The following is a 23,331-nucleotide window of genomic DNA, read 5'->3' on the forward strand; positions in this document are numbered from 1 at the left end:
GAGCTCTCTCACTAACACCCATCCTCTTCAGAGCTCTCTCACTGACACCCATTCTCTTCAGAGCTCTCTCACTGACACTCATCCTCTTCAGAGCTCTCTCACCGACACTCATCCTCAAAGCTCTCTCACTGACACTCTTCAGAGCTCTCTCACTGACACCCATCCTCCTCAGCGCTCTCTCACTGATACTCATCCTCAAAGCTCTCTCACTGACACTTTTCCTCTTCAGCGCTCTCTCTCACTGACACATCCTCTTCAGAGCTTTCTCACTGACACATCCTCCTCAGAGCTTTCTCACTGAAACGCATCCTCAGCGCTCTCTCATGGACACTCATCCTCCTCAGCGCTCTCTCACTGACACCCACCTCCAGTTCTTGGTATGCGGGGGGCCCTCTTCCAGCCGCAAAAGCGCATATCTAGCGGCACTGAGAGACAGCCCACGGATCCCATCACCCCACTCCTTCTCTGCCCTGCACAGATGAGAGTACTGTAACAAATGCCCCAAGAGCTGACACTCAATATCTCTCACTGCCTCATGCTCCAGTCATTGTTTGCAATACTCACCCTCGGTATTCAATATATTTGTAGATAAGGCCAGCGACCAGCATGGCCACCAGAGCATAGTACCAGGAGCAGATAAACATGAGAGACAGGCAGAGACTCATGCCCAGAAATGAGAGTGCCCTGAGAGAGAGAGAGAGAGAGAGAGACCACAGATAACATGAGACAGGCAGACCCTTAACACAATGGAACAAGAGTGTCCCGATAGAGACAGACCAGAGATAAACATGAGAGACAGGCAGAGACTCAACCCAAGGAAACAAGAGTGTCCCGAGAGTGAGACTACAAACATAAGAGACAGTGAGAGACTAATGCCAAGGAACAAAGAGAGACCACAGAAAAACGTGCGAGACAGACTAATTCCAAAGAATTAGAGTGTTTTGAGAGAGATTACAGATAAACGTGAGACAGACAGACTCATCCCCAAGTGTCCTATATAAAAATTGATTTGGGAGCACAATATATGTGTACCAGGTGAGGAGGGTGAGGTGTGAAGGAGATGACCTAATGGGAGACAAACAAATGCAGAATGAAATAGATAGCAATGATCTCCCTCTGATGGGAGATAGAGAACTTCAGGCTGCAGATTCCGAGGGCTTGGAAGGAGTGAAATAAGGGTGTGGGTGTGTTTTCTGAGCCTGTAGTGGGGTCTCACAGACTGGTGGTCTCAAGGGGTCTCTCACAGGCTGGTGGTCTTGAGGGCCTGGAGTAGTCTCTCACAGACAGGTAGTCTCGAGGGCCTGTTGTGGGGTTTCACAGATGGGTGGTCTCGAAGGCTTGTAGTAGGGTCTCACAGACTGGGTGTTTCGGGGGCCTGGAGTGGCCTCTCACAGAATGGTGGTCTCGAGGGCCTGGAGTGGTCTCACAGACTGGTGTTCTCGAGGGCTTGGAGTGGCCTCTCACAGACTTGTGGTCTTGAGGGCCTGTTGTGGGGTTTCACAGACGGGTGGTCTCGAAGGCCTGTAGTAGAGTCTCACAGACTGGTGGTTTCGAGGGCCTGGAGTGGCCTCTCACAGACTGGTGGTCTCGAGGGCCCGGAGTGGTCTCACAGACCGGTGTTATTGAGGGCCTGGAGTGGCCTCTCACAGACTGGTGGTCTCGAGTGCCTGAGTGGGGTCTCACAGACTGGTGGTCTCGAGGGCCTCTAGTAGTCTCTCACAGACTGTTGTCTCGAGGGCCTGCAGTGGGGTCTCACAGACTGGTGGTCTTGAGGGCCTGTAGTGGGGTCTCACAGACTGGTGGTCTCGAGGGCCTGTAGTGGGGTCTCACAGACTGGTGGTCTCAAGGGCCTGTAGTGGAGTCTCAGACTGGTAGTCTTGAGGGCCTGGATGATGTTGCAATAAAATGGGTGTGCCAGCACAGTAGAGGTCTTACATTGCTGTGGGGGAGATCTCCAAGACTCTTACTCACCAGTGGTAATATCGGAAGCGAGGCCTCCAGTTGGGTGTCCTGAGAAGAGTCTGCACTGCACAGGCCAAGTTAACAAACATGTAACACATCAAGAAAAACCTGCAGAGAAAGAACCAAGAAGTGAAAGGAGCCAGGGAATTACTGCAGAATGGGAGATGGAACGAGAAATTGGAAAATAAAAGGAATGAAGGAAAACAAAGAGCTGGAAAGACAGAAGCAGATAAAGAAAGACAGCAAACGTACATGGAAAGAATGGGAGCCACATCGTCCAGTGATGCAATGAGGATACCAATCTCACAGATACAGGCGGTGAGCAGAAGGGCCCATGTTGGCTCTCCATTGGCCTTCCCATGGCCAAACACCTGAATGAGAGGGAGAGGAGTTCAATACGATACAATGCAACATCTCTGTTATCAATGCAATACAATGTGACATCCCCTTATCAATACGATACAACGTGACATCCCCTTATCAATACGATACAACGTGACATCCCCTTATCAATACGATACAACGTGACATCCCCTTATCAATACGATACAACGTGACATCCCCTTATCAATACGATACAATGTGACATCCCCTTATCAATACGATACAATGTGACATCCCCTTATCAATACGATACAATGAGCCATCCCCTTATCAATACGATACAATGTGACATCCCCTTATCAATACGATACAATGTGACATCCCCTTATCAATACGATACAATGTGACATCCCCTTATCAATACGATACAATGTGACATCCCCTTATCAATACGATTCAATGAGCCATCCCCTTATCAATACGATATAATGTGACATCCCCTTATCAATACGATACAATGTGACATCCCCTTATCAATACGATTCAATGAGCCATCCCCTTATCAATACGATTCAATGAGCCATCCCCTTATCAATACGATATAATGTGACATCCCCTTATCAATAAGATACAATGTGACATCCCCTTATCAATACGATATAATGTGACATCCCCTTATCAATACGATGCAATATGACATCCCATATCAATACACTACAATGTGACATCCCCTTATCAATACGATGCAATATGACATCCCATATCAATACGCTACAATGTGACATCCCCTTATCAATACGATGCAATATGACATCCCATATCAATTCGCTACAATGTGACATCCCCTTATCAATATGCTACAATGTGACATCCCCTTATCAATACGATACAATGCAAATACATTACAATATAACATCTCATCAATACAATATGATGTATCCATCTTATCAGTATGATAAATGAGGTAACAACTTGGTAATGATGTATTGAATTAGAGACTGTTGTGTTTTTCTACATATAGTAGAATGTATAGGGCAGAACATATGAGGTCCAAAAAGGTCGTTACATCCTCCAACTCACAGCATACAGCATCACCCAGGGCTGAATAAAATCCCTATGTGGTGGAAACCTCTGAGGAACCATGGCTGCCGCATGGCCCATCGTCTGGCCATACTAAAGGAAGTAACACCGAATGAATAGGGTGGCACAGCGTGGAGGGTAAGCCCTTAACCGTGGGAGAGGAAGACACACCGTTCCAGCAGACGCCACTAACTAACGTTTTTCTTTGATGAGAGACCTAAAGGAGAACGTATGGCATTGGCGGAAATGGCATTGAGGGCAGCGGGACAGATTGGGCAGATGGGTCAGGATGGGAGGGGGGAAGGAATCCCCAAAACGCATAAAAGAACACTTATGGACGCAGGTATAAAGGGGAAAACGGGGGTGGGCAATGGAAGGTAATCGCTACGGGTAGGCGTGAGGCAACACCACAAAGGTCAGGAAGTGACGCAATGGGGTAGGAGCAGCACCGGGGCAGGCGCCGCACTGGTGAAGCACCGGGGCAGGCGCTGCACCAGGGGAGGAGCAGCACCGGGTTAGGAGCAGTATATGTATCTACATTTTATATGCTGCTACAGTATTTACTTTGGTTTAAGGCGGGAGAGGGCTTTAGATTCAAAGGGAGTAGAGAGAAGACATCCTGGAGCAGAACGCAAGCGTCAAGATGGTGTATAGCGAGAAAGTAGGACTCAGATGTAAGATGGGGCAGAAGAGTGTAAAGCTTTAAAAGTTTGGAGGAGAATTGAGTGCGAGATGCGCGATTTGATAAGAAGCCAGGAGAGGGATTTCAGGAGGGGAGACGCGGAGACAGATTTAGGAAAGAGTAGAGTGATTCTGGCAGCAGCGTTTAGGATAGATTGTAGTGGAGTAATCGACATGGGAGAGAATGAGGGCCTGAGTCAGAGTTTTAGCAGTCGAGCAACAGAGGAAAGGGCGTATCTTTGTAATATTGCTGAGGAAAAAGCGAAAGGTTTTAGAAATGTTTTGAATGTGAGAGGAGAATGTGAGAGAGGTGACCCTTAGGCAGCGAGCTTGGGCTATTGGGTGAATAATGGTACTTCCAACAGTAATGTGGAAGGAGGTAGTAGGGCCAGGTTTGGGAGGAAGTATGAGGAGCTCTGTTTTGGCCATGTTAAGTTTAAGTCGGCGGAGGGCCATCCAGGATGATATTGCAGAGAGACACTCAGAAACTTTGGTCTGTACAGCAGGTGTAAGGTCAGGGGTTGAAAAGTAAACTTGTGTGTTGTCAGCATAGAGGTGATATTTAAACCCAAGGGATGTGATTAGGTCACCTAGAATATGTGCGTACAGAGAAAAGAGAAGAGGTCCCAGGACAGAACCCTGCGGCACCCCCACAGAGAGATCGATAGAGAAGGAGGTGTTAGCAGAAGAGACATGAAAGTACGATGGGAGAGGTAAGAGGAGATCCAGGATAGAGCTTTGTTACAAATACCAAGAGTATGGAGAATGTGGAGGAAAAGAGGGTGGTCCACGGTGTCAAGTGCTGCAGAGAGGTCGAGTAATATGAGCAGAGTGTAATGACCTCTGTCTTTGGCAGCATGGAGCTCATTAGTTATTTTAGTGAGAGCTGTTTCAGTCGAGTGATCAGTGCGGAAGCCAGATTGTAGATGGTCTAGGAGAGAATGGGTGTTGAGAAAGTGGAGCAAGCGAGAGAATACAAGACGTTCAAGGAGTTTAGAGGCAAAATGCAGGCGGGAGACAGGACAATAGTTAGAAAGACAGGTAGTGTCAAGCTTGCTGTTTTTGAGTAATGTTATAACTGCTGCATGCTTGAAGGAGGAGGGAAAGGTACCAGAGTAGAGGGTATGAGTTACAAATGTGTGTGAGCGTAGGGGTTATAGTAGGAGCAAGAGGTTTCAGGATATGGGAATGAATGGGGTCAAGAGGGAAAGTGGTAGAGGGAGAAGAGGAGATCAGCAGTGACACATCCTCCTCTGAGACAGCATAAAAATAGTCAAAGAAGGCAGGAGGTGAGTTAGGAAGCGGTGTAGGATGGGAGGAGGAAACGGGATGTTCTAACGTATGGATTCCACCTTTTCCTTAAAATATATTTCCTACATAGGCGTTCAGAGAAACGAGTGGAGGAATGCAGCATGCGCGTGTGGGAATTTAGCCAGGGTCTGGGGTTAGAAGGGCAAGGGCGGAAGAGATGTAGATCAAGAGGGGAGGATAAGGCAGAGTTGTAGTTCCTGACCTGGTTGTCAGGGTCTGGAGCAGAACCGAGAGAGGAGAGTGAGGAGCGTAAAGTGGAATCAAAGGCTGGTAGGTTAATAGAGCGCAGGTTTCTGCAGAAACGAGGGCTAGATGAAGAGGGGGAGAAGCGAGAGAGAGAGAAAATGAGATGAGGTGATGATCAGAGAGAGGAGAGGGGGAAATGGAGAAATCAGAGAAAGAAACGTTTTTTGTGAAAACCAGGTCTAGGTAGTGGCCATCCTTGTGGGTGATGGCTGCAGTCCACTGTTGAAGGCCAAAAGAAGAGGTTAGAGAGAGAGAAAACGGTCAGCCCAAGGGAGAGAGGGGTCATCAATGTGGCAGTTGAAGTCCCCAAGGAGAAGAACAGGGGAGTCTGAGTTATAATGTCAGATCGCTCTTATTAATATGTTATAATGTGACGTCGCTCTTATTAATACGTTATAATGTCAGATCACTCTTATTAATACGTTATAATGTGACGTCCCTCTTATTAATACGTTATAATGTGACGTCCCTCTTATTAATACGTTATAATGTGACGTCTCTCTTATTAATACGTTATAATGTGACGTCCCTCTTATTAATACGTTATAATGTGACGTCCCTCTTATTAATACGTTATAATGTGACGTCTCTTATTAATACGTTATAATGTGACGTCCCTCTTATTAATACGTTATAATGTGACGTCTCTCTTATTAATACGTTATAATGTGACGTCCCTCTTATTAATACGTTATAATGTGACGTCCCTCTTATTAATACGTTATAATGTGACGTCCCTCTTATTAATACGTTATAATGTGACGTCCCTCTTATTAATACGTTATAATGCGACGTCCCTCTTATTAATACGTTATAATGTGACGTCTCTCTTATTAATACGTTATAATGTGACGTCCCTCTTATTAATACGTTATAATGTGACGTCTCTCTTATTAATACGTTATAATGTGACGTCTCTCTTATTAATACGTTATAATGTGACGTCCCTCTTATTAATACGTTATAATGTGACGTCTCTCTTATTAATACGTTATAATGTGACGTCCCTCTTATTAATACGTTATAATGTGACGTCTCTTATTAATACGTTATAATGTGACGTCCCTCTTATTAATACGTTATAATGCGACGTCCCTCTTATTAATACGTTATAATGCGACGTCCCTCTTATTAATACGTTATAATGTGACGTCCCTCTTATTAATACGTTATAATGTGACGTCCCTCTTATTAATACGTTATAATGTGACGTCTCTCTTATTAATACGTTATAATGTGACGTCTCTCTTATTAATACGTTATAATGTGACGTCTCTCTTATTAATACGTTATAATGTGACGTCTCTCTTATTAATACGTTATAATGTGACGTCCCTCTTATTAATACGTTATAATGTGACGTCCCTCTTATTAATATGTTATAATGCGACGTCCCTCTTATTAATACGTTATAATGTGACGTCCCTCTTATTAATACGTTATAATGTGACGTCCCTCTTATTAATACGTTATAATGTGACGTCTCTCTTATTAATACGTTATAATGTGACGTCTCTCTTATTAATACGTTATAATGTGACGTCTCTCTTATTAATACGTTATAATGTGACGTCTCTCTTATTAATACGTTATAATGTGACGTCCCTCTTATTAATACGTTATAATGTGACGTCCCTCTTATTAATATGTTATAATGCGACGTCCCTCTTATTAATACGTTATAATGTGACGTCCCTCTTATTAATACGTTATAATGTGACGTCTCTCTTATTAATATGTTATAATGCGACGTCCCTCTTATTAATACGTTATAATGTGACGTCCCTCTTATTAATACGTTATAATGCGACGTCCCTCTTATTAATATGTTATAATGTGACGTCCCTCTTATTAATACGTTATAATGTGACGTCCCTCTTATTAATACGTTATAATGTGACGTCCCTCTTATTAATACGTTATAATGTGACGTCTCTCTTATTAATACGTTATAATGTGACGTCCCTCTTATTAATATGTTATAATGTGACGTCCCTCTTATTAATACGTTATAATGTGACGTCCCTCTTATTAATACGTTATAATGTGACGTCCCTCTTATTAATACGTTATAATGCGACGTCCCTCTTATTAATATGTTATAATGTGACGTCCCTCTTATTAATACGTTATAATGTGACGTCCCTCTTATTAATACGTTATAATGTGACGTCTCTCTTATTAATACGTTATAATGTGACGTCTCTCTTATTAATACGTTATAATGTGACGTCCCTCTTATTAATACGTTATAATGTGACGTCCCTCTTATTAATACGTTATAATGTGACGTCCCTCTTATTAATACGTTATAATGTGACGTCTCTCTTATTAATACGTTATAATGTGACGTCCCTCTTATTAATACGTTATAATGTGACGTCCCTCTTATTAATACGTTATAATGTGACGTCCCTCTTATTAATACGTTATAATGCGACGTCCCTCTTATTAATACGTTATAATGTGACGTCTCTCTTATTAATACGTTATAATGTGACGTCTCTCTTATTAATACGTTATAATGTGACGTCCCTCTTATTAATATGTTATAATGTGACGTCCTTCTTATTAATATGTTATAATGTGACGTCCCTCTTATTAATACGTTATAATGTGACGTCCCTCTTATTAATACGTTATAATGCGACGTCCCTCTTATTAATACGTTATAATGTGACGTCCCTCTTATTAATACGTTATAATGCGACGTCCCTCTTATTAATACGTTATAATGCGACGTCTCTCTTATTAATACGTTATAATGTGACGTCTCTCTTATTAATACGTTATAATGTGACGTCCCTCTTATTAATACGTTATAATGTGACGTCCCTCTTATTAATACGTTATTATGCGACGTCCCTCTTATTAATACGTTATAATGTGACGTCTCTCTTATTAATACGTTATAATGCGACGTCCCTCTTATTAGTACGTTATAATGTGACGTCTCTCTTATTAATACGTTATAATGTGACGTCTCTCTTATTAGTACGTTATAATGTGACGTCCCTCTTATTAATACGTTATAATGTGACGTCTCTCTTATTAATACGTTATAATGTGACGTCTCTCTTATTAATACGTTATAATGTGACGTCTCTCTTATTAATACGTTATAATGTGACGTCTCTCTTATTAATACGTTATAATGTGACGTCCCTCTTATTAATACGTTATAATGTGACGTCCCTCTTATTAATACGTTATAATGTGACGTCTCTCTTATTAATACGTTATAATGTGACGTCTCTCTTATTAATACGTTATAATGCGACGTCCCTCTTATTAATACGTTATAATGTGACGTCTCTCTTATTAATACGTTATAATGTGACGTCTCTCTTATTAATACGTTATAATGTGACGTCCCTCTTATTAATACGTTATAATGTGACGTCCCTCTTATTAATACGTTATAATGTGACGTCCCTCTTATTAATACGTTATAATGTGACGTCCCTCTTATTAATACGTTATAATGCGACGTCCCTCTTATTAATACGTTATAATGTGACGTCTCTCTTATTAATACGTTATAATGTGACGTCCCTCTTATTAATACGTTATAATGTGACGTCTCTCTTATTAATACGTTATAATGTGACGTCTCTCTTATTAATATGTTATAATGTGACGTCCCTCTTATTAATACGTTATAATGCGACGTCCCTCTTATTAATACGTTATAATGTGACGTCCCTCTTATTAATATGTTATAATGTGACGTCCCTCTTATTAATACGTTATAATGTGACGTCCCTCTTATTAATACGTTATAATGTGACGTCCCTCTTATTAATACGTTATAATGTGACGTCCCTCTTATTAATACGTTATAATGTGACGTCCCTCTTATTAATACGTTATAATGTGACGTCTCTCTTATTAATACGTTATAATGCGACGTCCCTCTTATTAATACGTTATAATGTGACGTCTCTCTTATTAATACGTTATAATGTGACGTCTCTCTTATTAATACGTTATAATGTGACGTCCCTCTTATTAATACGTTATAATGTGACGTCCCTCTTATTAATACGTTATAATGTGACGTCTCTCTTATTAATACGTTATAATGTGACGTCCCTCTTATTAATACGTTATAATGTGACGTCCCTCTTATTAATACGTTATAATGTGACGTCCCTCTTATTAATACGTTATAATGTGACGTCTCTCTTATTAATACGTTATAATGTGACGTCTCTCTTATTAATACGTTATAATGCGACGTCCCTCTTATTAATACGTTATAATGTGACGTCTCTCTTATTAATACGTTATAATGCGACGTCCCTCTTATTAATACGTTATAATGCGACGTCCCTCTTATTAATACGTTATAATGTGACGTCCCTCTTATTAATACGTTATAATGTGACGTCCCTCTTATTAATACGTTATAATGTGACGTCTCTCTTATTAATACGTTATAATGCGACGTCCCTCTTATTAATACGTTATAATGCGACGTCCCTCTTATTAATACGTTATAATGTGACGTCCCTCTTATTAATACGTTATAATGTGACGTCCCTCTTATTAATACGTTATAATGTGACGTCCCTCTTATTAATACGTTATAATGTGACGTCCCTCTTATTAATACGTTATAATGTGACGTCTCTCTTATTAATACGTTATAATGTGACGTCCCTCTTATTAATACGTTATAATGTGACGTCCCTCTTATTAATACGTTATAATGTGACGTCCCTCTTATTAATACGTTATAATGTGACGTCTCTCTTATTAATACGTTATAATGCGACGTCCCTCTTATTAATACGTTATAATGCGACGTCCCTCTTATTAATACGTTATAATGCGACGTCCCTCTTATTAATACGTTATAATGTGACGTCCCTCTTATTAATACGTTATAATGTGACGTCCCTCTTATTAATACGTTATAATGTGACGTCCCTCTTATTAATACGTTATAATGTGACGTCCCTCTTATTAATACGTTATAATGTGACGTCCCTCTTATTAATACGTTATAATGTGACGTCTCTCTTATTAATACGTTATAATGTGACGTCTCTCTTATTAATACGTTATAATGTGACGTCTCTCTTATTAATACGTTATAATGTGACGTCTCTCTTATTAATACGTTATAATGTGACGTCCCTCTTATTAATACGTTATAATGTGACGTCCCTCTTATTAATACGTTATAATGTGACGTCTCTCTTATTAATACGTTATAATGTGACGTCCCTCTTATTAATACGTTATAATGTGACGTCTCTCTTATTAATACGTTATAATGTGACGTCTCTCTTATTAATACGTTATAATGCGACGTCCCTCTTATTAATACGTTATAATGTGACGTCCCTCTTATTAATACGTTATAATGTGACGTCCCTCTTATTAATACGTTATAATGCGACGTCTCTCTTATTAATACGTTATAATGTGACGTCTCTCTTATTAATACGTTATAATGTGACGTCCCTCTTATTAATACGTTATAATGTGACGTCCCTCTTATTAATACGTTATAATGTGACGTCCCTCTTATTAATACGTTATAATGTGACGTCTCTCTTATTAATACGTTATAATGTGACGTCCCTCTTATTAATACGTTATAATGTGACGTCCCTCTTATTAATACGTTACAATGTGACGTCCCTCTTATTAATACGTTATAATGCGACGTCGCTCTTATTAATACGTTATAATGTGACGTCCCTCTTATTAATACGTTATAATGTGACGTCCCTCTTATTAATACGTTATAATGTGACGTCTCTCTTATTAATACGTTATAATGTGACGTCCCTCTTATTAATACGTTATAATGTGACGTCCCTCTTATTAATACGTTATAATGTGACGTCCCTCTTATTAATACGTTATAATGTGACGTCCCTCTTATTAATACGTTATAATGCGACGTCCCTCTTATTAATACGTTATAATGTGACGTCTCTCTTATTAATACGTTATAATGCGACGTCTCTCTTATTAATACGTTATAATGTGACGTCCCTCTTATTAATACGTTATAATGTGACGTCCCTCTTATTAATACGTTATAATGTGACGTCTCTCTTATTAATACGTTATAATGTGACGTCCCTCTTATTAATACGTTATAATGTGACGTCTCTCTTATTAATACGTTATAATGTGACGTCTCTCTTATTAATACGTTATAATGTGACGTCCCTCTTATTAATACGTTATAATGTGACGTCCCTCTTATTAATACGTTATAATGTGACGTCCCTCTTATTAATACGTTATAATGTGACGTCTCTCTTATTAATACGTTATAATGTGACGTCCCTCTTATTAATACGTTATAATGTGACGTCTCTCTTATTAATACGTTATAATGTGACGTCCCTCTTATTAATACGTTATAATGTGACGTCCCTCTTATTAATACGTTATAATGTGACGTCCCTCTTATTAATACGTTATAATGTGACGTCTCTCTTATTAATACGTTATAATGTGACGTCCCTCTTATTAATACGTTATAATGTGACGTCTCTCTTATTAATACGTTATAATGTGACGTCCCTCTTATTAATACGTTATAATGTGACGTCTCTCTTATTAATACGTTATAATGTGACGTCCCTCTTATTAATACGTTATAATGTGACGTCTCTCTTATTAATACGTTATAATGTGACGTCTCTCTTATTAATACGTTATAATGTGACGTCCCTCTTATTAATACGTTATAATGTGACGTCCCTCTTATTAATACGTTATAATGTGACGTCCCTCTTATTAATACGTTATAATGCGACGTCCCTCTTATTAATACGTTATAATGTGACGTCGCTCTTATTAATACGTTATAATGTGACGTCCCTCTTATTAATACGTTATAATGTGACGTCCCTCTTATTAATACGTTATAATGTGACGTCCCTCTTATTAATACGTTATAATGTGACGTCTCTCTTATTAATACGTTATAATGTGACGTCCCTCTTATTAATACGTTATAATGCGACGTCCCTCTTATTAATACGTTATAATGTGACGTCTCTCTTATTAATACGTTATAATGTGACGTCCCTCTTATTAATACGTTATAATGTGACGTCTCTCTTATTAATACGTTATAATGTGACGTCTCTCTTATTAATACGTTATAATGTGACGTCCCTCTTATTAATACGTTATAATGTGACGTCTCTCTTATTAATACGTTATAATGTGACGTCCCTCTTATTAATACGTTATAATGTGACGTCCCTCTTATTAATACGTTATAATGTGACGTCCCTCTTATTAATACGTTATAATGTGACGTCTCTCTTATTAATACGTTATAATGTGACGTCCCTCTTATTAATACGTTATAATGTGACGTCTCTCTTATTAATACGTTATAATGTGACGTCTCTCTTATTAATACGTTATAATGTGACGTCCCTCTTATTAATACGTTATAATGTGACGTCCCTCTTATTAATACGTTATAATGTGACGTCCCTCTTATTAATACGTTATAATGCGACGTCCCTCTTATTAATACGTTATAATGTGACGTCGCTCTTATTAATACGTTATAATGTGACGTCCCTCTTATTAATACGTTATAATGTGACGTCCCTCTTATTAATACGTTATAATGTGACGTCTCTCTTATTAATACGTTATAATGTGACGTCTCTCTTATTAATACGTTATAATGTGACGTCCCTCTTATTAATACGTTATAATGTGACGTCTCTCTTATTAATACGTTATAATGTGACGTCCCTCTTATTAATACGTTATAATGTGACGTCCCTCTTATTAATACGTTATAATGTGACGTCCCTCTTATTAATACGTTATAATGTGACGTCCCTCTTATTAATACGTTATAATGTGACGTCTCTCTTATTAATACGTTATAATGTGACGTCTCTCTTATTAATACGTTATAATGTGACGTCTCTCTTATTAATACGTTATAATGTGACGTCCCTCTTATTAATACGTTATAATGTGACGTCCCTCTTATTAATACGTTATAATGCGACGTCCCTCTTATTAATACGTTATAATGTGACGTCCCTCTTATTAATACGTTATAATGTGACGTCCCTCTTATTAATACGTTATAATGTGACGTCTCTCTTATTAATACGTTATAATGTGACGTCTCTCTTATTAATATGTTATAATGTGACGTCCCTCTTATTAATACGTTATAATGTGACGTCCCTCTTATTAATACGTTATAATGCGACGTCTCTCTTATTAATACGTTATAATGTGACGTCCCTCTTATTAATACGTTATAATGTGACGTCCCTCTTATTAATACGTTATAATGTGACGTCTCTCTTATTAATACGTTATAATGTGACGTCTCTCTTATTAATACGTTATAATGTGACGTCTCTCTTATTAATACGTTATAATGTGACGTCCCTCTTATTACTACGTTATAATGTGACGTCTCTCTTATTAATACGTTATAATGCGACGTCCCTCTTATTAATACGTTATAATGCGACGTCTCTCTTATTAATACGTTATAATGCGACGTCTCTCTTATTAATACGTTATAATGCGACGTCCCTCTTATTAATACGTTATAATGTGACGTCCCTCTTATTAATACGTTATAATGTGACGTATCTCTTATTAATACGTTATAATGTGACGTCCCTCTTATTAATACGTTATAATGTGACGTATCTCTTATTAATACGTTATAATGTGACGTCCCTCTTATTAATACGTTATAATGTGACGTCCCTCTTATTAATACGTTATAATGCGACGTCCCTCTTATTAATACGTTATAATGTGACGTCTCTCTTATTAATACGTTATAATGTGACGTCTCTCTTATTAATACGTTATAATGTGACGTCTCTCTTATTAATACGTTATAATGTGACGTCTCTCTTATTAATACGTTATAATGTGACGTCCCTCTTATTAATACGTTATAATGTGACGTCCCTCTTATTAATACGTTATAATGTGACGTCCCTCTTATTAATACGTTATAATGTGACGTCCCTCTTATTAATACGTTATAATGTGACGTCTCTCTTATTAATACGTTATAATGTGACGTCCCTCTTATTAATACGTTATAATGTGACGTCCCTCTTATTAATACGTTATAATGTGACGTCTCTTATTAATACGTTATAATGCGACGTCCCTCTTATTAATACGTTATAATGCGACGTCCCTCTTATTAATACGTTATAATGTGACGTCCCTCTTATTAATACGTTATAATGTGACGTCCCTCTTATTAATACGTTATAATGCGACGTCTCTCTTATTAATACGTTATAATGTGACGTCCCTCTTATTAATACGTTATAATGTGACGTCTCTCTTATTAATACGTTATAATGCGACGTCCCTCTTATTAATACGTTATAATGTGACGTCCCTCTTATTAATACGTTATAATGCGACGTCTCTTATTAATACGTTATAATGTGACGTCCCTCTTATTAATACGTTATAATGTGACGTCCCTCTTATTAATACGTTATAATGTGACGTCTCTCTTATTAATACGTTATAATGTGACGTCTCTCTTATTAATACGTTATAATGTGACGTCTCTCTTATTAATACGTTATAATGTGACGTCCCTCTTATTAATACGTTATAATGTGACTTCCCTCTTATTAATACGTTATAATGTGACGTCCCTCTTATTAATACGTTATAATGTGACGTCCCTCTTATTAATACGTTATAATGTGACGTCTCTTATTAATATTATTATAATGTATCTTATACTATATTAGTGAAAGCACTGTATGTTTGCCTGCCTGGATGTCCGGTGTCCCTAGGGGAAATCTCATTGGTCCCTTGGCCCGCCCGCCCCCGCACACCTCTCATTGGCCTGAGGCGGAGTGACGGGCCAAAGGACACACAGGGACACACACACACACACACAGGGAACACAGGGGGACACACACGGAACACAGGGACACACACACAGGGGGGGACACACAGACACAGACACACACACACACACACACACACACACACACACAAAGGGACACACACACAGTGACAGACACACACACAGTGACACACACACACACTGTTACATACATTAGCGGGGCTCACAGTGTTAGCAGCACCCGCGCGCACCTCCTCCTCGCCCCGTGTCTCCCGCGCTTTCACCCCGACCCCCCCCTCCCCCGGCGCCGCTACAGTCAGCGGGACACACACACTATTATTACCCCTTCAGCGCCCCCCACCCAGTGTCAGCGGCCGTGCGAGACCCCCCCTCTATATCTCCCACCTCTCCCCCCCCCCACACATATACATGCCCCCCCCTCCCCGGCGCTACAACTCACCCCTTCCCGGCGGGGGAACAGCCAGTGGCCAGGCAGGCTGCCTCGCGGCGCCGAGTGCCCAAGATGGCGGCGCCCGAGACACAGCGGGGGAGCGGCCACAACACGCTGCCTCCCGCCTCAGATCCACGTGGGACCTGCCGGATGGGTGAGTGAGCGGCCTTCACCTCCCCTTCACCCCCCCCCCTCCCCTCCAGTGTCAGTGTCTCCCCGATACCCCCCCCCCCCGGCGCCGCTACAGTCAGCGGGGGAGCGAGCGAGCGCCCGGGACACAGCGGGATAGCGGCCACAACACGCTGTCTCCCGCCTCAGATCCAAGTGGGACCTGCCGGACGGGTGAGTGAGCGGCCTTCGCCTCCCCACCCCCGCCTCTGCCTTTCACCCGCCCTTACTCCGGCCGCCTCTGCCTTTCACCCACCGCCTCACAGCCGCTGCACGCACTCAACAGACACCCGCCACACTCGACACATACCTGCCGCCACACACACCTGCTGGCTCCCGCCCCTACGCACCGACATCACTGACCCACCGCCTCACACCCTAGCAGGACCCCCACTCACAGACAGCACTCACAACCCACGCGCCAGCCGCCACCTCACACCCTTGCAGGACCCCCACTCACAGACAGCACACACAACCCACGCACCACCCACCGCCTCACACCCTAGCAGGACCCCCACTCGCACACAGCACTCACAACCCACGCGCCACCCGCCGCCTCACACCCTAGCAGGACACACGACTCAGATTTTTACATCACTTATGCCACCAAAATATACATTGTACTGTGGTGTGGTTACAATAAACCATTTTTATACAACATCGTATTACATTTTCTTCCATCTTTCTTTTCAATATTATTATCCAACCTTTACAACAAACAGTCACCTGTTGTTCCACGATTTATAAATAATACTACCTATTACGCATTTACATCCCGGGCAACGCCGGGTCTCTCAGCTAGTAATGAATATTGGTTATAATGAACGACATATTTGATACTGTAACACTTGTAACTCACTCTGAGGAAGGGCACGATGCCATCCCGTGATATCGCCTGCAGGAGGCGTGGAGCTCCCGTCAGACTCTGCAAACCGGCCCCACACGTGGAGAACAGAGACCCAATAACAATGACCCAAGGGGATGGCCACGCCAGTGTGCCAACCACTAAATTCCCATTCACAGCCTCCCCGAACCTGCAAGAGAATGTACAGTGATGCTCACACAAAGACACAGAGACACCATCCAGAGACATGGAGACACCACCCAGAGACACCACCCACAGATACCACCTAGAGATACAGAGACACCACACAGAGAGACAGACACACCACCCACAGACGTGGAGACACTACCCATTGACACGGACACCAACTAGAGACCCCACAGAGACACCACCCGGAGACACAGATATACCACCAGGAGACACAGAGACACCACTCAGAGACACAGACACACCTCCCAGAGACACAGGCACAGCATCCAGAAACACAGAGACAGCACCCAGAGACAATGCGACACCACGCAGCGACACCATCCAGAGACAGACACAACCCAGAGACACAGAGACAGCACCCAGAAACATAGACACCAACCAGAGACACCCCACAGAGAGAGAGACACACGCCACACAGAGAGACCTCAAAGAGAAAGACACCACCCAGAGTGAGAGACACACCACCCAAAGTGAGAGACACACACACACACCACCAAAGAGCGAGAGAGACACACACACCACCCAGAAGGGACACCACCCAGAGAGAGACACCACCCAGACACCACTCAGAGAGAAAGACACCACACAGAGCAATAGATACCACACAGAGACACCACCCAGAGAGAGAAAGATCACCCAGAGAGAGCGAGACACCACCCACAGAGAGAGACACCACCCAGAAAGAGAGACACCCCACAAACAGCACCCAGAGAGAGAAAGAGACACCACCCAGAGACAGACTACTTAGAGAGAGAATGAGACCACCCGAGAGAAAGACACCAGCCAGAGAGAGACATCACCCAGAGCGACACATACCACCCAGAGCGACATACATACAAACCACCCAGAGCGAGACACACATACCACCCAGTGAGCGTGATACCCCTCCCAGAGAGAGACTCACACACCACCCAGAGAGAGGCCATCCAGAGAGAGAGAGTGAGAGACACCACCCAGAGCGAGAGACACATACACACCACCCAGAGTGAGAGAGACACACACACACCATCCAGAGTGAGAGACACACACCACCCAGAGCAAGACACCATCTAGAGTGACACACACACACCAGCCAGAGAAACACCACCCAGAGAGAGATAGACACAACCCAGAGACAGACACCACACAGACAGAGATACACTACCCAGACAGAGACACACACCACCTAGAGAGAGACATACACCACGGAGCGAGAGACACACACACCATCTACAGAAACGTACACACCACCCAGAGAGAGAAAGACACCACCCAGAGAGAGAGAGAGAGACACTATTAGGGATCAGTCTGAACATCAAGGAAGTGACATAATCTGGTCTGAAGCTACCACGGCCATCCTGCTTCTCGGCAAATCCTGACCTTACTCCCCTGACAGGAAATCAGCCTCTCTTTGGCTCTCATTGCCAGCAGCTGCCTCTGGCCTTAAATAGCAGGCAGTTGCTACTAGCCTTTGCTCATGCAACGTACTGGATACCTTGTCCTGTTTGAGCCCTTCTCTTTGTTTTGCCTGCTGCCTGTCTTGAACTTGGAACTGAATCTGACCAGCCCTTGCCTGCTGCCTGCCTCGACCTCGGAACCGGACCTGACTACCCTTTGCCTGCCTCGGAACCGTACCTGACTACCCTTGGCTGCCGCCTGCCTTGACCCCGGAGTGTACCTGATTACTCCTGCATCCCAGGCCTCTGATCCCAGGCCAAGGTCGGTGTATTACTCTTTACCTCTGCCCTGCGGGTCCATATCCTGTTTTGCAGTCAGCAACGTTACACGTTGCACGAGCTAAGCATTGGACCCTGCAGAGGTAGCGAATGCCGTTTTCTGGCATGGCCAGCTTCTGGGAACCCATGCCACCCATCTAGCTATGCTGGATCAGAAACTGGATTCCATCTCTGCTACGCTGCAGACCCTGTGCAGCCTCCTCAGTACCCCCAGCGTTACCCCATCTATGCCCGCGCCTTTAGCTCGTGATGCTGCACCAGTATCTGTGGTCCTAAGGGAGCCCCAGATCCCGACTCCTGTCTGCTATGGAGGGCTTCGCTCGGCTTGCAGAGAATTCTTGAATCAGTGCCAGGTGCAGTTCGACACACAACCGTCATCCTTCTCTACCCACCGCTCTCGAGTGGCATATATCTTCTCGCTCCTCACGGATGAAGTATTAGCTTGGGCGTCACCTCTTTATGAAAAGGGTTCCTCCTTGTTGGACGATTCCGTCACTTTTATGCAAACCTTCCGGACAATCTTTGATACCCCCGGCCATGCGCCTTCCACTGAATTTGAACTACTACAGTTAAAACAAGGCTCTCGCACAATGGGGCAATATGCTATCGAGTTTAGGACCCTGGCAGCGGAGACCCATTAGAACGAGGGGGCTTTGAAGGCTGCTTTCTGCCAGGGTATTGAGGAGAGGCTGAGGGACTAACTGACATAAAGGGACCTACCCACAGATCTGGAAGGCCTGATCGCCCTTTGCATACCCCTGGACCTTCGGATGAGGGAGAGATGCCAGGAGCAGGATCGTTCTCACAGATTCCAGTCTCTTCCGCTGAGACCACCTATTCAGGCTCCTTCCAATGAAACGGCAGGAGAACCAATGGAACCCATGCAATTGGGCAATTTGCGATTGACAGAACGGGAGAAGCAGCACCGGTGATCCTTGGGGTTGTGCCTCTACTGCGGAGAGAAGGGTCACATGGTACGAACATGTCCTAAGAAGTCAGGAAATGCCTGCGCCCAGAGCAAGTAGGGGAGTTTCCTCTGGGTATCTGCACCTTCTCCCCATCTCCTTGTCACTTGATGGTCCCCATCTGCCTATCCTGGAAAGACCAATCAGTGATAACCAAGGCCTTCATGGACTCCGGAGCCGCTAGTATATTTCTGGATGAGGCCTTCGCTCAACGGATCAAGATTCCACTCCATAGAAAGGACATACCCCTAGGTATCTCTTCCATTGATGGTAGACCGTTTGGATCGGGGGTCATATCACAAGAGACGGATCAAATCAGGGCTACGGTTGGTGTTTTGCACCACAAACTCGTCCAGTTGGTTGTCACCAATTCCCCAGCCATCTATGTGGTTCTAGGGCTTCCCTGGCTACATACCCACAATCCCCAGATTGACTGGATTTCGGGACAGATAAGAACTTGGGGTCTGCCTGCCAAGTCAAATGTCTTTTACCATGTCATCCGGTGGGTTCTCTTCTACTGCCTGCAATGGAGGACTTACCCAGTCTCCCGGCCTGTTATTCTGACCTGAGGCGGGTCTTCGACAAGGGACTGCCTGAAGAATTACCTGTGCATCGACCGTTTGATTGTGTGATCCATCTCCTTCCTAGGAAGACTCCTCCTCATGGACGTACAGTACATATCCTCTTTCCAAACTGGAAACCAAGCCGATGAGGGCATACATTGATGAGAACTTGAAGCGAGGATTCTTTCGCAAATCCTGTTCTCCTGCTGGTGCAGGTTTTTTCTTTGTGGCAAAGAAGGATGGGTCATTGAGACCTTGTATTGATTACCGGGGTTTGAATAAAATCACTGTCAAGAACCGGTATCCTCTTCCTCTGATCACCGAACTCTTTGATCGTCTACATGGGGCAACAGTTTTCACCAAGCTTGATTTAAGAGGGGCCTTATAAGGATAAAGCCGAGTGAACACACACGATGGCCACTACGAGTACTTGGTGATGCCCTTCGGCCTATGCAATGCACTCGCAGTGTTCCAGTTCTTCATGAACAAAATTTTCAGAGACATGTTAGACTCCTCAGTTATCGTATACCTTGATGATATCCTCATCTATTCAAAAACCCTGGAACATCATCATCAGCAGGTGAGGGTGGTCCTAAAATGCCTCCTGGAGACCAATCTCTTCGCTAAATTCGAGAAATCCAGTCTTTCTTTTCTCAGATACATCATCTCTGCCCAGGGCCTAGAAATGGATCCTGCCTAGGTTGCTGCTGTTCTGGACTGGCCAGTATCTAAGGGATTAAAAGACATTCAGAGATTCTTGGGTTTCCCAAATTATTACAGGCAATTCATTCGGGATTTTTCCAAAATCGTTGTACCCATCACAGTCATGACAAAAAAACAGGCAGATCACATGAACTGATCTCCGCAGGCTCAGGCAGCTTATCTGAAGCTCAAGAAATGTTTTTTCTTCTTCACCCATCCTGAAACACCCCGATCCTCGGCATCCTTTTATCGTCGAAGTGGATGCCTCTGACGTTGGAGCAGGCGCAGTCCTGTCACAGAGAAGTGAGTTTCAGGGTCGGTTACATCCGTGTTCCTTCTCTAAGAAGTTTTCTCCAGCGGAACACAACTACGATGTGGGCAATCGTGAACTTCTAGGCGTTAAAATGGCCCTGGCAGGAATGGAGACACTTTCTTGAGGGAACCGCCATACCAGTCACGATTCTTAAGGACCATAAAAACTTGGAATACCTCGAGGGGGCACGCAGGTTAAACACTCACCAGGCTAGATGGGCACTCTTTTTTTCACTCGCTTTAATTACGTGATCTCCTACCGGCCGGGTTCCAAGAATGTAAAGGCGGATGCCCTATCATGCCAGTTCTCCACGGATGACACTGATTCGATGGACAAAGGCCCCATAATTCATTCATCTAAGATTGTGTCTGCTGTTTCAATTTTTCATCGTATTCAAAAAGCCCAGACCAAGGCTCCCGCTGGAATAACCATTCCCCCATCCAAACTTTTCATTCCCCCTCTCCTTTGGCAGGAGGTTCTTCGATGGGGACATGAATCCAAGCTCGCAGGCCAGCTGGGGGTTCGGAAAACACGTGAGCTCCTGGAGAGGACCTTTTTGGTGGCCAGAATTAAAAACAGAGGTACAGGACTTCGTCTCGGCCTGCAGTGTGTGTGCCTGAACTAAGGTTCCTCGAACATTTCCTTGTGGGCTTCTACAGCCACACACCTTTCCATGGACTTTATGGTGGAACTTCCCCCCTCTCAAGGCATGACTGCGAGTTTGGTTATTGTGGATCGTTTTACTAAACAGGCTCATTTTGTACCCCTAAAAAAAAGCTTTCTTCCTCTCCGTAACTGGCAGACACCATCACCAAGGAGCTGTTTCGTCTGCACGGACTGCCTTTAGAGATCATCTCAGAGAGGGGATATCAGTTCATCTCAAAATTTTGGAAGGCGTTCTGCAGGCAATTAGGGATTGATCTCCATTTCTCATCTGCTTAACACCCACAATCTAATGGGCAAACCAAGTGCACCAATCAATCCCTGGAGCAATACCTCAGGTGCTATACAAATGAACATCAGAATGATTGGGCAGAGCTTTTACCACTAGCAGAGTTTGCCCGCAACAGTCTATCACATGACTCCCTGGGCTCTTCCCCATTTTTCGCAGCTTGGGGTTAACATCGCCGTGTCCTTCCCCTTCATTCTCCACCAGTAGATGTTTCAGCGGCAGATACAAGGGCAAAGAATATACAGGCCCTTTGGAATGGGATTCAGGCAACCCTTCGCTCGGCTACCGAGAGACAAAAGAAATCAGCGGATAAGCACCGGAGGCCATCACACCCATTCTCCGTCGGGGATAAGGTATGGCTTTCAACGCGAAATATCCATTTACGCCAACCTTCTGCTCAACTCGGACCACGATTCATTGGTCCATACAGCATCATCCAGAAGATTAATGAAGTCACCTTTCAGCTGAACCTTCCCTCCTCTTTAAACATTCCCACCACTTTCCATGTGTCCCTCCTGAAACCTGTGATGAGGAATCACTTTTCTGAGGATCCTCCCCATCCTAGTCCGGAAAATGTTGAGGGTCAAATTGAATACGAAGTGCGGCAGATACTTGACTCTCGTAACTGCAGAGGATCGATTCAATATCTGGTTGATTGGAAGGGGTATGGTCCTGAGGAAAGGAGCTGGGTGAAGTCTCAGGATCTTCATGCTCCAGCTCTAATCAAGGCGTTCCATCGTCGTCAGCCAGAAAAACGAGGACCTGGTCGCCCCGGAGTTTGACCCTGAAGGGGGAGATACTATAAGGGATCTGTCAGAACATCCAGGAACTGACATCATCTGGTCCAAAGCTACCACGGTCATCCTGCTTCCTGGCAAATCCTGCCCTTACTCCCTGACAGAAAATCAGCCTCTCTTTGGCTCTCATTGCCAGCAGTTGCCTCTGGCTTTAGATAGCAGGCAGTTTCTACTAG

At 43.2% G+C, this 23,331-nt stretch overlaps 1 protein-coding gene across 2 annotated transcripts in view; it reads right to left on the reverse strand.

Annotated features, from left to right (window-relative positions):
- Nucleotides 1-23,331, reverse strand: part of SLC12A5 (solute carrier family 12 member 5) — an 86,769-nt gene that overhangs the window by 24,532 nt on the left and 38,906 nt on the right. For both annotated transcript variants that reach the window (XM_075571791.1, XM_075571790.1), the window contains exons 12-16: nt 16,954-17,128; nt 2,215-2,333; nt 1,972-2,070; nt 565-684; nt 366-470 (exon numbers count right to left, since the gene is read on the reverse strand). In XM_075571791.1, the coding sequence (XP_075427906.1) occupies nt 366-470; nt 565-684; nt 1,972-2,070; nt 2,215-2,333; nt 16,954-17,128 (618 nt within the window). The remainder of the gene's footprint in view (nt 1-365; nt 471-564; nt 685-1,971; nt 2,071-2,214; nt 2,334-16,953; nt 17,129-23,331) is intronic.

Source organism: Ascaphus truei, chromosome 15 (genome assembly GCF_040206685.1).
Source record: "Ascaphus truei isolate aAscTru1 chromosome 15, aAscTru1.hap1, whole genome shotgun sequence".
Lineage (NCBI taxonomy): Eukaryota > Metazoa > Chordata > Amphibia > Anura > Ascaphidae > Ascaphus > Ascaphus truei.